General features: G+C 37.8%; 1 protein-coding gene across 1 annotated transcript in view; it reads left to right on the forward strand.

Annotated features, from left to right (window-relative positions):
- LOC104412410 (myosin-binding protein C, cardiac-type-like) overlaps positions 1-14,147 on the forward strand; it is a 58,735-nt gene extending 44,588 nt beyond the window's left edge. The window contains 8 exon segments of the mRNA XM_010023130.1: positions 102-269; positions 1,317-1,405; positions 6,627-6,822; positions 8,531-8,670; positions 9,425-9,584; positions 10,168-10,304; positions 12,885-13,071; positions 14,119-14,147. Coding sequence (XP_010021432.1) covers positions 102-269; positions 1,317-1,405; positions 6,627-6,822; positions 8,531-8,670; positions 9,425-9,584; positions 10,168-10,304; positions 12,885-13,071; positions 14,119-14,129 — 1,088 coding nt within the window. The 3' untranslated portion in view covers positions 14,130-14,147.
- Positions 14,148-14,816: the final 669 nt, after the last annotated feature.

Raw genomic sequence — 14,816 nt, forward strand, 5'->3', positions numbered from 1 at the left:
TGTTAAATTCATTTTACCCCAATATAAATTTACTTCCAATTGCAGACAAGGTATCTGTTTGGAAAAATAGTTATTAGAGTATGTAAATCCTGTACTTGCAGCTACAGAATGGATGCCAGCTCTTCCTAGCCTAACTGAGCGCACATCTGCACTGATTAAAGACCTGGTCACAGGGGACAAACTTCATTTCCGTATAAAGGCTGTAAATGTGGCTGGTGAGAGTGGAGCAGCAACAATCAAAGAGCCCATTACTGTTCAAGAGATTCTGCGTGAGTATCTGGACTGAATAAATCTTATTCATCTATTTCCTCGGGCCAAAATTCTGCCTTCTGAGAATAACACCCAAAGAGCTCTTTGACTTCTGTTTCTGAGAACTTAATATACTGCCCAAGTCTTATATTTCTAAACCACAGGTCTCAAAACAAAATCCTACTTCTTTCAAAATCTGGACATTTCATCTCTTATAATGCCAATGTCAGCAGTTAAGAGACATTTTAATATGTAGCTCTCTGCTCAAAAAGTGGTTTTATTACTGCAAAATTACAGCACTAGCTACAGCAAGAGATCTATTGAAATAGAAGCAGTCATCTGTGATTGTCCTGGGTTATTAATTAACACCCTGTGTATCATCCAGCAGCAGCAGATTGGAATTCATTTGACTGGAGTCCAAAAGATAGCAAGAGCTGCTAATAGTGGAATCCTCAAACCTTGACTCACACCAAGTGTCTGCCAGAGTCTCACTGACAGTAAAATGACTCTGTAAATGAAATGAAGTTGTAATGTATCTCAAAACCAAATGGACATGAAGGCAGATACTCCAACTATATTCTAAGAAATTCTTTATGTAAATGACTAGGAAAAGAATAAGGAACACATGGAGAGCAGAGAAAGCTTTCCAGTGAGGTAGGGAAAAGCAGGGACTAGATGAAAAAACATGCACTAAGGTCCTCTTTTGGTTAGTGATAAGTAAGCTGCTACAATGAGACTCCACTCCTTGCACCTCAACAAAGAACTATAACTGAATGGCTGTAGAAAGGAAATCCATAGACTGCTCTACTTTCTAAGTCCATAAACATCTACAAATGGCGATTTACAAAGAGCTGCAGTATCACTACAGCAAGAGATTAATCACAGTCTATAATCACTTTTTTACTCCCATACACCCTTTGTGCCAGCCTTTCTACTGAACTGATAAAGTTCCGCAAAGAAACAAAGTCCACATAGAAAGATCACATCCAATGGAAGCCACCTGTGTTACATGTAATATTTCAAATTATCAAAAGCTTTGTATTTAATGTACTAATGCTTAACTGCAGAGCGCCCCAAAATCTGGCTGCCACGTCATCTCAGACAGACTCTGGTGAAGAAAGTGGGTGAGACAATCAACATTGTGATCCCTTTTCAGGTATGCATTGGTTTCTATTTTGTCATGGTTATTTCTCAGTTATTACCTAAAGTAGTTTCACAGAATGGTTTGGGTTGGAAGGGACCTTAAAGATCATCTAGTTTCAACCCCCCTGCCATAGTTTCCCTTATGCAAGTTTCCATTGCTTCACTGCTTAAGCAGTATTACAAATATGTCTGATATAAAAAATCCTTTCAAATATTAAAGAAAACAAACAAACAAAAAAATAAATCACTCTTCTTTCAGTCACAATTATTTTCATAATCCCTTCTTTTGGGGAAGAAGAGAAAGGAAGTGCTGTATGTAAGTACCAGCCTGTTCTTGTTTATTGACCTATTATTATAGGATGCATCTTAAAGACAGAAGTACACAAAAGCACAGGAATTCAACCAACTACTCTTCTGGAGCCAATGTACATGTGTGCATGTTCATTTCTGAAAGGCTTACTATAAAGATTGTTTCTACCTAAATGGAGTATCAGCATTGGCCCTATACAGAATCTGTGTGTATGCCAAGAATAGTTTGAGTATTACAGTACCTGAGCTCAAGGTGTGCACTGCACAGCATGCCAAGGGTTATCAAGAGTGCATGCATGTAACTGCACATCCTGTGATGGCATGCACAAAATGGCTAAAATACACACACAGACTGACCTAACCAGTTATCCTGTCTTTGCATTTTATACTGTATATATAAACAGCAGTATAAACAACTGTAATGACTATTTGTAAAAGACCACATATATTTTTTCAGATGCAAGACTAATATCAATCCAGTGCAAGAATTAGCATGTGAAAGGAAAAGGTTTTCTGCATGAAACATAGGAAAAGAAATTGCAGATTGCAGATGCTGGCTTTGACAGAAATATCCTCCGTAATAATAGATGTATCATTAAATCTAGTCCTCATTTATCACTTGAAGAAACTAGAAGTTCTCTGTTGTCCAGGGTTGACATTTATGAAAATGTGATGACTTACTAGTGAAAAGCTTTGAAATTCTCTTGTAAAAGATGCTGGAGATATGCAAAACATTTCAGCAAGGGAGACGTGCACACATTAACTGTTATCTTTTGTTCGAGCAGTACCAGCAGGAAAATAAAAAAAGACCTATATAAGAGCAAAATCTATATAAAACAAAATATGTCCTTTTCCTGTGGTTCCTGGGTTACATGAAAAGTTACTTTTCACACAGATAATCCAATCAGCAAACAATTGCAAACCAATACACAGAGCAACTGCCTTGACTGCACCACCTTGACATAACCACATGCTTATTGTTTTCTTTAATGTTTCTTATCTCCAAAATTACTACAATGGCCCCTTCACTAAGGTCTAGACACATGCTAAATTCCAGATCTGATATTTCCAAGTAATGAAAGTTTTAAAAAGTGAAACAAACATATTGTTGCAGCTTTGATATCTGAGTTGAAGAAAATTTGCACAAAATTGACATGCTGTCTCATAAGCAGAGGAACTGATGCAGTTTGGTGCTTTACAGATTTGCGTCTTATGTCCACTTCAGCTGGTTTTGGCTGGGCTAGAGTTAGTTTTCTTCACAGAATGGTTTGGGTTGGAAAGGACCTTAAGACCATCTTCTAGTTGCAACCCCCCTGCCATGGGCAGGGACACCTTCCATTAGACCATGTTGCCCAAGGCTCTGTCCAACCTGGCCTTGAACACTGCCAGGGATGGAGCATTTCCCACTTCTTTGGGCAAATTGTTCCAGCACCTCAGCACCTTCACAGTAAAGAACTTCCTTATATCCAACCTGAACTTCCCCTGGTTTAGTTTAAACCCATTCTCCCTTGTACTAACGCTACAGCCCCTGATGAAGAGTCCCTCTATGGCATAGTATCTAATACAGGGCTATGTTTTGGATTCATGCTGGAAAAAGTGTTGATAATTCAGGAACCTTTCAGTTATTGATGAGCAGTGCTTACACAGCATTAAGGGGATTTCTGCTTCTCACCCCACCACCAATGGGGTACTTAGTTGCCAGCTGTGGTTAAACCACAACACCCCTATGTCATCATCTTCCCAGCATAACCACCCACCTCTTTCGATTAGAGCAGCCTCACTGCAATATTCCCAGAGATTTGCCCTGCTCCCCTAGGTGACATGTCCTCAGTTCTCCAGGCTGGAGAAAGTACATACAGCAACTAATCCAGAGCTTGCCTTATCCTGCCTGATCATTCAGCTGTTGCCAAGCAAAACAGATAAAGACAAAGTCTTCCCTGACTTTTCCTCAGTGGGAACTCTTCCTGAAGTTTTGGTATTTCACCCTGTTATCAGTTTTCACAAAACTATATTAAGTTAATCTGACATCAGAGTAGCTGAATGACAGACAAATCATGTGATGGTGTAACCTCTTGTCTCCTAAGAGGGAATTTGTCACAGTGTTGAATTCCAGCTACAGTTGCAATTCTTAATAATGCAAAAGCTACTTAAAATATGCAAAACTGAGGAACTTTGGGGGGGGGGAACCACAAAAAACAAAGAAAAGAGAACATTTCACTTTACAGTTTGAAGCAGCTTAAATCACTGACCATTTCCTGAAGAAAAAGACTAAGTAGACGTGATTGTAATCTTCAAATTATAAAAAGAATATAGGAGAAAATACATAAGCATGGGAATTACTGTGAACCCTGAGCTTGGGAACACAAGTAGGTAGTATATTATCTAACTAAAGTGTAAGTCAATGTCTTCCACTATTTAGTGTCTGTGCAACGCTGCCAGTAATGTCTGAGGTCACTACTGTGTCATTTAATGCTGAAATTGTATTTAATGGCCTTGTCAAGGCATCCTGGGATAAATGCTATCTGCAAATCTAGTAAAATCTTTAGATTAAAATGCACAGAAAAGAACAACATTGTTACTAACCCCTTCTCTGTTGAGTGCATTAAGCAGGTGGGACATTCTGCTGAAATGAAGGGAATCAGCACACTCTGGTTTCAAAATTACCTACATGGGGACATGATTGATGGGATACTCTATGCTACTAGGGGATAAAATTCACAGTATTGCTAAGTAATCATCTTGCCAATCATGTATGTGTGAATATAAACATGTAAAAGCATTTCAATTCATTCTTCCCTGCTCATAAACTCCCTGAACTTTCTCCGATGTGCTATTTACCCACTGTCAATCACTGTTCTCTCTCGGATTACCTATTACACATTGCAGAAATCCAATCCTCTAAGATTTGTATTAGGAACATGCTTTCTATCTGTTTATGCTTTTCTCAGTCTATAAATATGAGTATATGAAAACCAACACTTTGAACACTTGCAACCATCCACTGGCACTCACAGCACCTCAAAAAAGGAGGTGCTACGAGTGAATATATCTGATCAACCACACCAGAACACCAGCAGTACCAAAGCTTGATTTATAATCAAGATATGTCTTATAGTAAAGATAATGCTATGGATTCTCATGGCCATTTTTGCGAAGATGTTTAAGGTCAGATCGTTGACTCATTTCATTACTCAATCCACCAAGAACTATTAAATCTTGTAATCAGACTGAAAACCTATTTGGAAAGTAAGATAGAGCCAATTCCTGTCAAGTTTGCCAATAAATAGACATGGATATGTGAAAAACCCAAACCACCCCAGAACAGCAAAACACATGCTTTTACTTGTTCAAGAATTCCTACTATACCTTCCAGCTGAAGTAAGGAAGACGTGTCTTCCTGTAACAGGTATTTGCACAGTTTGTATGCCATGATGTCAGGTTGAAGGAACACTGGAACTGGACAAAATAATTTGGTATATAATATTTCAGTGCTACAGGCCTGAGGTGACTGTACTTCTTGGCAGAAAGGAGTAAGAATATTAGTTACCAGATGGGGGAAATGGAAGATTCAAAACCATTGCTCATTCAGAGTTTATTAACAGCCTTGATGTAAAATCAATTACAATACAACTGATGACTTCAATGCCAGGGAAAAGAACATCTATTAAAGAATAGCATTTCTAGGTGTTTCAGAAATCTTTTAAGTGTTCTTTTGGACAGATCTTGGCCTGACCCTTATTAGAAAAGGTTTTCTTCTAATAGCACAGAACAATAAAACTATGCTGCACAGACTTACTGAGCAAATACCAGACAAACCTGAAACAAAGGTGCAGCAAAGCACAAAGCACAACGATTTCTTTTTATTATGCCTACCTTTAGGCACCTAAACCGTGAGTCTGAGTATGCTCATTTCCCACTGTAGGAAAGAGTCTTACAGGGTATGTTCCAGATACCCAGTGAACTGAGGAGCCTTCTAGAAGTGTTTTCTCTGATGCTTACTAGAGACAGAGGGCAATATGTGTCCTCATTTCAGTGCCTCAGGTTTGAGTTCCAGGGCAGCCTGGGTGCTGGCTTGGATGGTGTCATTTTTCTTCTCCACCCATTTGAGCTACTCCCGGCATTCACCTAACCCTGTGCTGCACTGCTGTACCATGTTAATCTGGCAGAAACTTAAAAAAACCCTCCAAGTTATTTTCTGCTAGATTGACTATTAATACAGTTAAGAAATATGATATGGCCCTTTTCTGCTCTCTTGGGATTCTTGGTTTGGACCTGTACTGTGGAAGTAGTACTCAAACAACATTTGAAGAACTATTATCTACCAGTTTTCCTGGAAATGGCTGAGTGTAAATGTAAACCACAGATGTAATCATCTTCCATGGGTGTAGCAACACTGACTGCTTAGGTTGACAGTCACTGAAACAACTTTTGCAATGCAGAAGGAATTATACAGTAAGTTTTACATCCAAAGACTTCAAGATTCTAACAATTTTTTTAAAGATCTTAAAAATCCTTGGGGATAGAGAATCAAATGTTTTAAGAAAGGGAGAAGGGGAAAAAAGTTGATAAACTCCTCAGGTACTAAGGATTTACTTAGTTACTTAATAATAACCAAAGCAAGCCTGATCTGGCTGCACAGATGCCTGGTAAAGAGACCAGAAGAGCACAAGAATATTTGTTCTCAATATAACTGCAGTCTCTTCTCTAACTAAATGGCATCCCCAGGGCATGGTGTCACTAAACCACATATATGGGAGCAAATATTTGTCTGCAAGAAAACAGGTATTTGAAAGTATTTAGAGTTTCCTACCTCAACTCTAGATTTTAAATTAGGCTTTCTAGACTTAGAGATCACTAAAAAACACGAAAAAAAAGGAAAATGGAAATAATCACAGCCTAATAAAAACTCTTTTTATTCTCCTCAGGGTAAACCAAGACCCAAAATCATTTGGTTGAAAGATGGTCAACCTCTAGACTCCAAAGATGTGGGAATTCGGAACAGCAACACGGATACAATCCTTTTTATCAGAAAGGCAGAGCTTCATCACTCAGGAGCATATGAGATCACTCTTCAGATAGAAAACATGACTGATACAGTTGCAATAACAATACAAATCATAGGTAAGAACCTGACAACATCAAAATATCATATAAATCAAAATAGTGCCCTTTTCCCCAGTATGTTTTCTCTCTGTCCTAGAGACTTCTGAAGGGAGGGGGATTACCTGTGTGTCCCACAGCTCTTCAGAGATTTGTTTTTTAGTATACCTCTACTGTTCTGAGAATTAGAAATGACAAGGCACAGTCCTGTGAATTTGGAACATTCAGGTTTAATGCCTTACTCTGTTAAGACTGTCTAGTTAGCCTGAGGCTTAGTGGAGGCTTACTCTCTATTATACAATTTCTAGTCTTTCCTAGTGCCATTTTAAAGGAATTCACTGCCAAATTTTCAGTAACTTCCCTTGGGATTTTGTAAGATACATTACGAGATCTTCTCTACTCAGATTTCATTAAGGTTGAGCCAGCGCTCTTCTTATCGCAGCTCTATTTAACATTCTTCATAACTGTTTTTATTTCTCTTTCCCCACACTTTCACACTGTCATCCCAGATTTCCTATTATGTATCGATACATTCTTAGAATACATGTTGTGGCACACAAAGAGTATTTAAACATAACCCTTAACACTTTGGAATTAAAGATATAATGCCAACTGTATCCTGCTTAAAGTTTTATAAAGCAATGTTGGCAGAAGGGGTATGCAGTGGTGCCAACAGCAAATAAGAAAGGAGTAACAAATTGGAGCAAATATGTCTTAATACCACTGGCTGCTGCTGCTCAAGAGGATGCTGCAGTTCAGCTACAGCAAAACAAATAAATGGCAGCTAAAGCAAAGTAATGCCAAAGGACTCTGGTAAAGGGGAGTAGTGCACCCTACACACCAAAACACCTTTCTGAAACTGGTTGACTAGATTCTTGCACACTGCTCTGACAGTATAGTACCAAGGATCTTTCACCCATTGTTTGGTACTGTAGAAAGGTATAAATAGACATACATGTACCATTATCAAAAGATTATATCCTACACAAAATGAATAGCTAAAAAAAGCAACTAATCTTACCACGCAGACTAATACAAGTCAGAGTTGGAGGATAGGTCTTAAACATTTTACTTTTTGGGCAGCTTGCTCAACTAAAATGGAAAAAATCAATTTTGTTTAACTCCTGTCTAGGAAGAGAAAGAGCTTGTTGCGTACACAGGCACTTCTGCAAACAAGGCAACCATTTAGCAAATTTGTCTATCTCTCCCTTTTGTAAGACTCTCCTTTACAAAGCCTTGCAAGTCAGGGATATTCCCAAATGGCCAGCCTTCCTTAGCTAAGAGCAATATATACCCATTTATTTTATAATATACTTTGTTATTTGTATTACTCTCAGTGTACCTAAATGGCTGAGGAATTGCACTGAGGTAACAAAGCAAGTAGTAAAACTGTAGTTAAAGGTTTAATCACACCCATTCAAACAACACAGACTTCTTCTGCCATTTTAAGGAAGAATTTGTCCGGTTCCTGTTACTAATTCTACTGCATTGCCTATTTTCCAGTAGGTTTCAGAAGAGTACTCAGAAGAGTATTAAGAGGGTATTTGAAAATGGCCCAGCTTTCCTGTTTACAGTTTCAACTCCATATAAACGAAGTGTACTGCTATGGAACAATTATAGATTACTATCAAGCTCTATTTTTTTCCTGCATGGGAGGAAATGACAAAGCTCTTACATCTTGAACCAAAAGCTAAGTTGTTTTTTTTTTTCCCATGTCCCCCTCCTGCAGACAAGCCTGGTCCTCCTCATGATGTAAAGCTTGTAGATGTTTGGGGATTTAATGCAGCCTTGGAGTGGTCACCTCCACAAGATGACGGCAATGCACAGATCTTGGGCTACACAGTTCAGAAAGCTGACAAAAAAACAATGGTAAGAAATTGCACTGAGTCAGTGACTTTGTGTGGAGTTTAAACTGCTGCCTGCTCTGGGAACACAGAGACTTGGGGAAAAGAGATGAATTCATGACTTATTTTGTCTCCAAGGTGTCCTATGGCATATTGGAGGCAGCTAAACATTGAAGAACAAAATCTAAAAAACCCCAAAAGGCTAAGTATAGAACTGTATAAGATGCCCAGTAGAGAGTGTAAAAAGAGACCCCTAGCCTGTGCTGGTCGGGTGGTGACTGGATAGGTAGCTCTACTCAGAAGGTGGAATTATATATTTTTTATTTGGGATTCTATTTTTCATAAATGCAGAGAAAAGCTGAAGGGGAGGGAAGAAGAGTTAGACTTGAACTCAGATGCTTGGGTACTAGGGTATGTACTGGGAGAGGTATATATGCCAGTCAATCTGGGAAATCTCGCTCTCATGGAAGTTCCCATCAAGTAGTCATCTTCTGAGTATACATCTTGTATCAGGTTCCCCATATATGAGTGGGGCTAAAATGTAAAGAGTTGTGGGTTTATTTTCTAAAAATGCAAGCATTCATTGATAGATGGGTACATCTACCAACATCTAGTAAGAAAATAAATCAGCTGATCTTCATGGGTAGCTCATATAAATTTCATAGGCTAGCGTTAAATACCTGTCTTTTCCTTGTAGCAAGAAAGATCTCTCCATATGAAAACTAGCACCATGTCTGACCTCTCATATTGTCTTTCTAAACAGTATAGTCTTGTTGCAGGAATGGTATACTGTGTTTGATCACTATCGTCGCACGAACTGTGTAGTGTCAGACCTGATTATGGGAAATGAGTATTTTTTTCGAATCTTCAGTGAAAATCTGTGTGGATTGAGTGAAACTGCTGCAACCACCAAAAAACCTGCCTATATACAAAAAACAGGTAACATATTCTTTTAAACAAAGATCACAAAAGCTACTAAGTACCACAAGTAATAAGCTGATAAATGGAAAATACAGTATTACTAGATAGACCATGAGAGATATTTTCATTACTTAGTAGCTTACTTACAAAGTGAGTAAGCTTCATAATTACTTACTTACGAAGTATTTTAGCATTAAGAGCCCTTATCTAGGCAGATCTCCTGTATTGACATGTACATCTGTTCAAAAATAGTTTAGGAAGATTGTGTGATTAAATGTGTTATTTTCACAAAATAATACAACTGGGGGAGGTGGGGAGTGTATATTTACGTTCTGAGGTTAAAAGTTTAAGACTTCCCCTGCAGCCATATGGCTTTCATGTTTTTAACAGAAGATGAAACCCCATGACTGCCAGGACCTTTAACTAAAGCATTAAATATTAAAGGTGTTTTAGAGTGAAGTGAATTTAAGGATTTGTTATATCACAAAAGCCATAGCTTTGATGCTTCTTTAAGTCACACAGGCAAATTAAATGACAGATTGTACACAAGTTAACAGAACTGATAACACATTTCTCACTAGTTTGTTTCTTTGAATTACAGGCACCATTTATAAGCCACCTACTTACAAAGAACACGACTTCTCCGAACCTCCTAAATTCACTCACCCTTTAGTAAATCGTTCAGTGATTGCAGGATACAACACCACACTCAGCTGTGCTGTAAGAGGGATCCCCAAGGTACAGATTACATCAGCTGTCACTGATATTGTTGCAATAAGCCAAGATGCTGCCCTAGAATTCGTGCCAGTTCAGTGTGACTGGAGTGCAACATGACTGTGTTAAGAAAAAGGCTTTTTATCTCTCACTTCACTCATAACTGGTGCTTAACCAGAATGCCTGGTACAAGCATTTGGGTAGTTGTGCACAGAACCAGTGGGGCAATACAGTAAAGGAGACAGAGGAAAGGACAGTCATTGCTTATGGTAACACCACACAATTGAAAATGCACCATGTGGACATAAAATCTACTCACTAAACAAACAACGAAGTATTTTCTGACAATGTATATTTTGTTCTCTTCAGTCTTCCAAGAAAACAGCAGCTAATGTAATCTCTTCCTCCACTGACACAAATAATATGTAGGAACATCAATTTTTCTGTTATGTAAATACATCCACAGAACTTTCTGAAAGTCTAAGCTATTTTACAAAATTAACTAGAATAAGACCTGCTGTCATGTGTGAGGTTTTAGGGGTTTTGTTCCCCCCCTCCCTCCAGTCTCACAGGAATATTTTCTCTGTCTAAATATATTTGACGAGGTCTCTTTGAAGAGCACAAAAAGACGCACTTTTTTGTTAGTCGGGAACAAGCAGAAAAAACTGTATCAGCGAGGAGCTAAATTTAGGTTTCTCAAAAAAGGGAAATAGGCTTTTTGTCTGCAGTGAAGGAATTTACCATATTATGACATAATCTTGTCATAAATTTAAATTAGTACAATCACAAAAAATGCAGTATCCCTTTTCCTTTCCCCTTCTGGCTGCTTATTTCCAGCTCCTCTCCCTTCCTCATGCCTGCACAAGGATCTGATAACTGCACAGCAAATCGTATAAGGTAAATACTGAATGTTCAAAGTAGCACTCCCCCCAAAAAACAAACAAACAAACAAAAAAAAAACCACAAAAAACCCCATGGCTTTAATGCAATCAGTTACTGCAGTTCATTGGATGATGCAAAAGCTCCTCAAATATAAACTCAGGCAAAACACAAATACAAAAAGGAAGCATACCCAAGTAAATAGCTGCAAAAGAACAAGAACATTATAAAAGAAATACCAGCAACTCCAGGCAAAATCCATCCTCCAGTAGCTACCCCAGCTAAGATTAAATGTGAAATGATAGTGTTAGCAGTAATATTCCCCCTTGGTTAACTGACCTTTTTGTGCATCTGTATCCACTTCATTCCGTTTCCATGGTTTTAAGATTCTAAGAAAACTGCATATTTCACAGCTGTTAAATACAGCAGTCGCAGGCTTTTGAATGTGAGCACACTGATTCTTCCTTCCACACTACTCTGAAGGACACAAATGCATCCTTCAGCATGTTTAATGCTCTTAAAGCAGCTTTTCCAGATACATTTCTGCACTTGCATTGCCCAAATTAACCGTAACAGAAAGTTTCTGTACCTAAGACACAACACTATAACAGGTCTTCTCCATAGACAATAGCTTCTGTTGGTAGAGCTTTCCAATTCTGAACACCAATAGATTATCAAGTATACCTCAGATATGATCTGCATGGCATGAAAAAGTTGCCACTTCAAGCGGTGCCAATATTCATGCCCTCGTAGCAGTGCTGAAATAAAAGAGGTGCACCCATAAACATTGAGAGGTTATAGAAAAAGCAGCAAAAAATGTTGAGGAAGGAAAATATCCAGCTGATACCTTGAAAAAAAATTAAGCATGGCACCGGGGATGCCCTGAATGTATTTCACAGGTCAGACACAGTGATTCAATAGATTAGAATTCACTCTACAAAACAGTGCAGTAGTTTTATTATGGTGAAGAAACAGAAGATACTAGGTCTGAAAGTAAAACAGATGAATGCAGAGATTGGTCTTCTACTCTTTAAAGCCTATTTCTTCACTATAAATATTAATGAGCTTGAACTAAACAAAAGCAGTTGGCTTTATATCAGATTTTTCCTTTTAAAAATTTCATTTATAGAATGTAAAGGTACATTTTCAGGTATCAGAAACAAAACACAACAGCTTGAATTGGTACAGAGCAACCACTTTATTGCTCAGCCAACAGGAACTTTAGTTTGCTAATTCCTTAATTTAGTTTGCTAATTCCTTAAGTTGCTAAATATATGCTAAATGATTTGGAAAATCCTTTTCCAGCCCAAACCTTGGCATCCCAAATTGGCCACCCAACATCCATAGACCTTTATGACACTTCTGTTCTAGTAATGTGTGCAGTTTCATTCCCCTTCTGTAAGATATCTGAAGCATTCAAGTTGATTTTAATTAATTAAATCCTGAAGGAATTGATTTGTAGCTGGTTTGTAGGGTTTTTTAAAGACTGCAATAAAATAGGGAACAGACCTACATTCTCTACATGCTATTTCAGAGTTAAAGAAAATACTGAGCATTTGAATTACTAGTTTCATGAGTTTGTTCTGACTGAGACGTTACTTGAGAAACCATTAACACTGGTGTATAACATATAGCCCTCATAATAATAATAATAATAAATGTTTGATGGCAAAGGTCTTCTATTTTCTACCTCCTATTTTAAAATTCTTCTTTTGTGTTCTTCAGCCAAAGATATTCTGGTACAAAAACAAAATGGATCTCTCTGGGGATGCCAAATACCGCATGTTCAGTAAACAGGGTGTGCTGACCCTGGAGATCCGGAAACCCACTCCCTTTGACGGTGGCTGTTATACCTGTAAAGCTGTTAATGAGTGTGGTGAAGCTGAAATAGAGTGCAGACTGGATGTCAGAGGTAATCAGATCTTATGGAAAATACTAATACTGCAGTGAAGAAAGAATAGTGGATAGCTAAAAAACCAATAATAATTACAAAGCAAAATCATAGTTCCCCTTTCTCTGCCCCTGACTTCATTGGTGGTATATGAAAAGTTTGTTAATTACATGCACCAGCATGATTGTGGTTTTCATTCTAAAATGTCAGGTTAGAATTAGGTTACTTGGGAGGTAATACAGGCCTGAAGATGGATAATTATTACTCTTCTAACAAGAGAAGGTTCTTACCACTTGAATAGAGATATACCTACAAACTCTGCATTGTGGATAATTTTGTTATCCTTTGTGTCATAGTCTGTAATAGAAAGTTTCAAATTACGTCATTAGCCATTAGTAAAAGGTAGTTCATGCTACAAAGATTTTTAAAACATTGATGATTTTGTTTGTCAAAAGGGCAGGAAAAATGTCACATGTTTATAAAACAGAGTAAGAAATACTAAATATTTTTGTTAAAGCTGCTATTAATGTATCTATTTGTCAACACAAACCTATACAACCCCACTTCAAATGCTCATCAAAACCAGAAAAGGCTGTGCAAGTGACCTGCTTAACAGCCATTGATGGCAGATGTCTCTTTAGCACAGCAGCCTGAAGGTATTTCTACACAGCACAGAGTTCAGTATTTTACTCTGTGCAAGTCAGAAAGGTGTACAAAGTACTGCTGGGCACTGATATCCTCACTGGGGTCGTTGCAGCAAGACATTTAGTTGCACTGTTACGATAACAATCTCAGACTAAGCATTCTGAAATGTCCAGCTAATCTGTGCAGCACACTACTTCCAGCTCAGTGGGAAGCTCAAGTATTCCTTTTCCGTGCCGGGTAGTACAGTGTAGACAGCTCAAACTTAAACGAAGCTAATTTTAGTAACATTAAATCTCCTTGGAAGCATCAGATAAAAACAACTACTATAAAGGTTCCATATTTCACCTTCAGCACCAAGTCCCAATTTAAAATTAGCATCCTTTAATATCCGATATCTTTGTTTTTCTTTTTTCCATTCTCCAGCACCTCAGTAAAACTCTGAACGTCAATTCAACTGCAAGTCAAGGTATGAAACTAAGTAGTTCAGCTAGATAAAAGAGCAACAGCTGCTTGGTTAGATATAAGTTTAAACAGTCATTAGATATTCATTTTAGAGACTTCATGGAATTTTTATAATGTTGCCAGGGTGTGTATGCTTGTTTTGATTTCTGATCTTTCAATAATCATACTAAGATCATGTGAGGTAATTTATTTGGCTTATTTTCCAGTCAGGATTTCATGGGTCTCAACATTTAATACATGGTGCTAGTGCAAAAATCTGTAAGAATAACAGAACATTTTGTTGACTGTTTTCCTTAACTCACTACAATCATTCCTTCTAGGAGACTGTTATCTATTAATATAAAGCTAAGTAGTAGCAATAATCTGTGTGCATTATTTTAACCATACAAGCAGACTTAAAATCACAATGCATTTAGAAGTGCAATGTATGTTTTAGACTTGAAGAAAATTAAATAGCTGTAATCAACAATCAGGTAATGTATTTGACAATAAATCCTTGTCCCCATTCTCTGTCTCAGCACTGACGTGGAACTTGAAGAGAACTGAAGAAATTAATGAAGGAGTTACATTTAGGAATCCTGCTCATCTTAAAAGTCATGTAATGGATGTGTGCTAAGGAGGTGTCAGTGTCTTGTAGTGTCCTGCTTAATCGGCATATT

The sequence above is a fragment of the Nestor notabilis genome, unplaced genomic scaffold, assembly GCF_000696875.1.
Source record: "Nestor notabilis isolate BGI_N333 unplaced genomic scaffold, ASM69687v1 scaffold7481, whole genome shotgun sequence".
In the NCBI taxonomy this organism is placed as follows: domain Eukaryota; kingdom Metazoa; phylum Chordata; class Aves; order Psittaciformes; family Psittacidae; genus Nestor; species Nestor notabilis.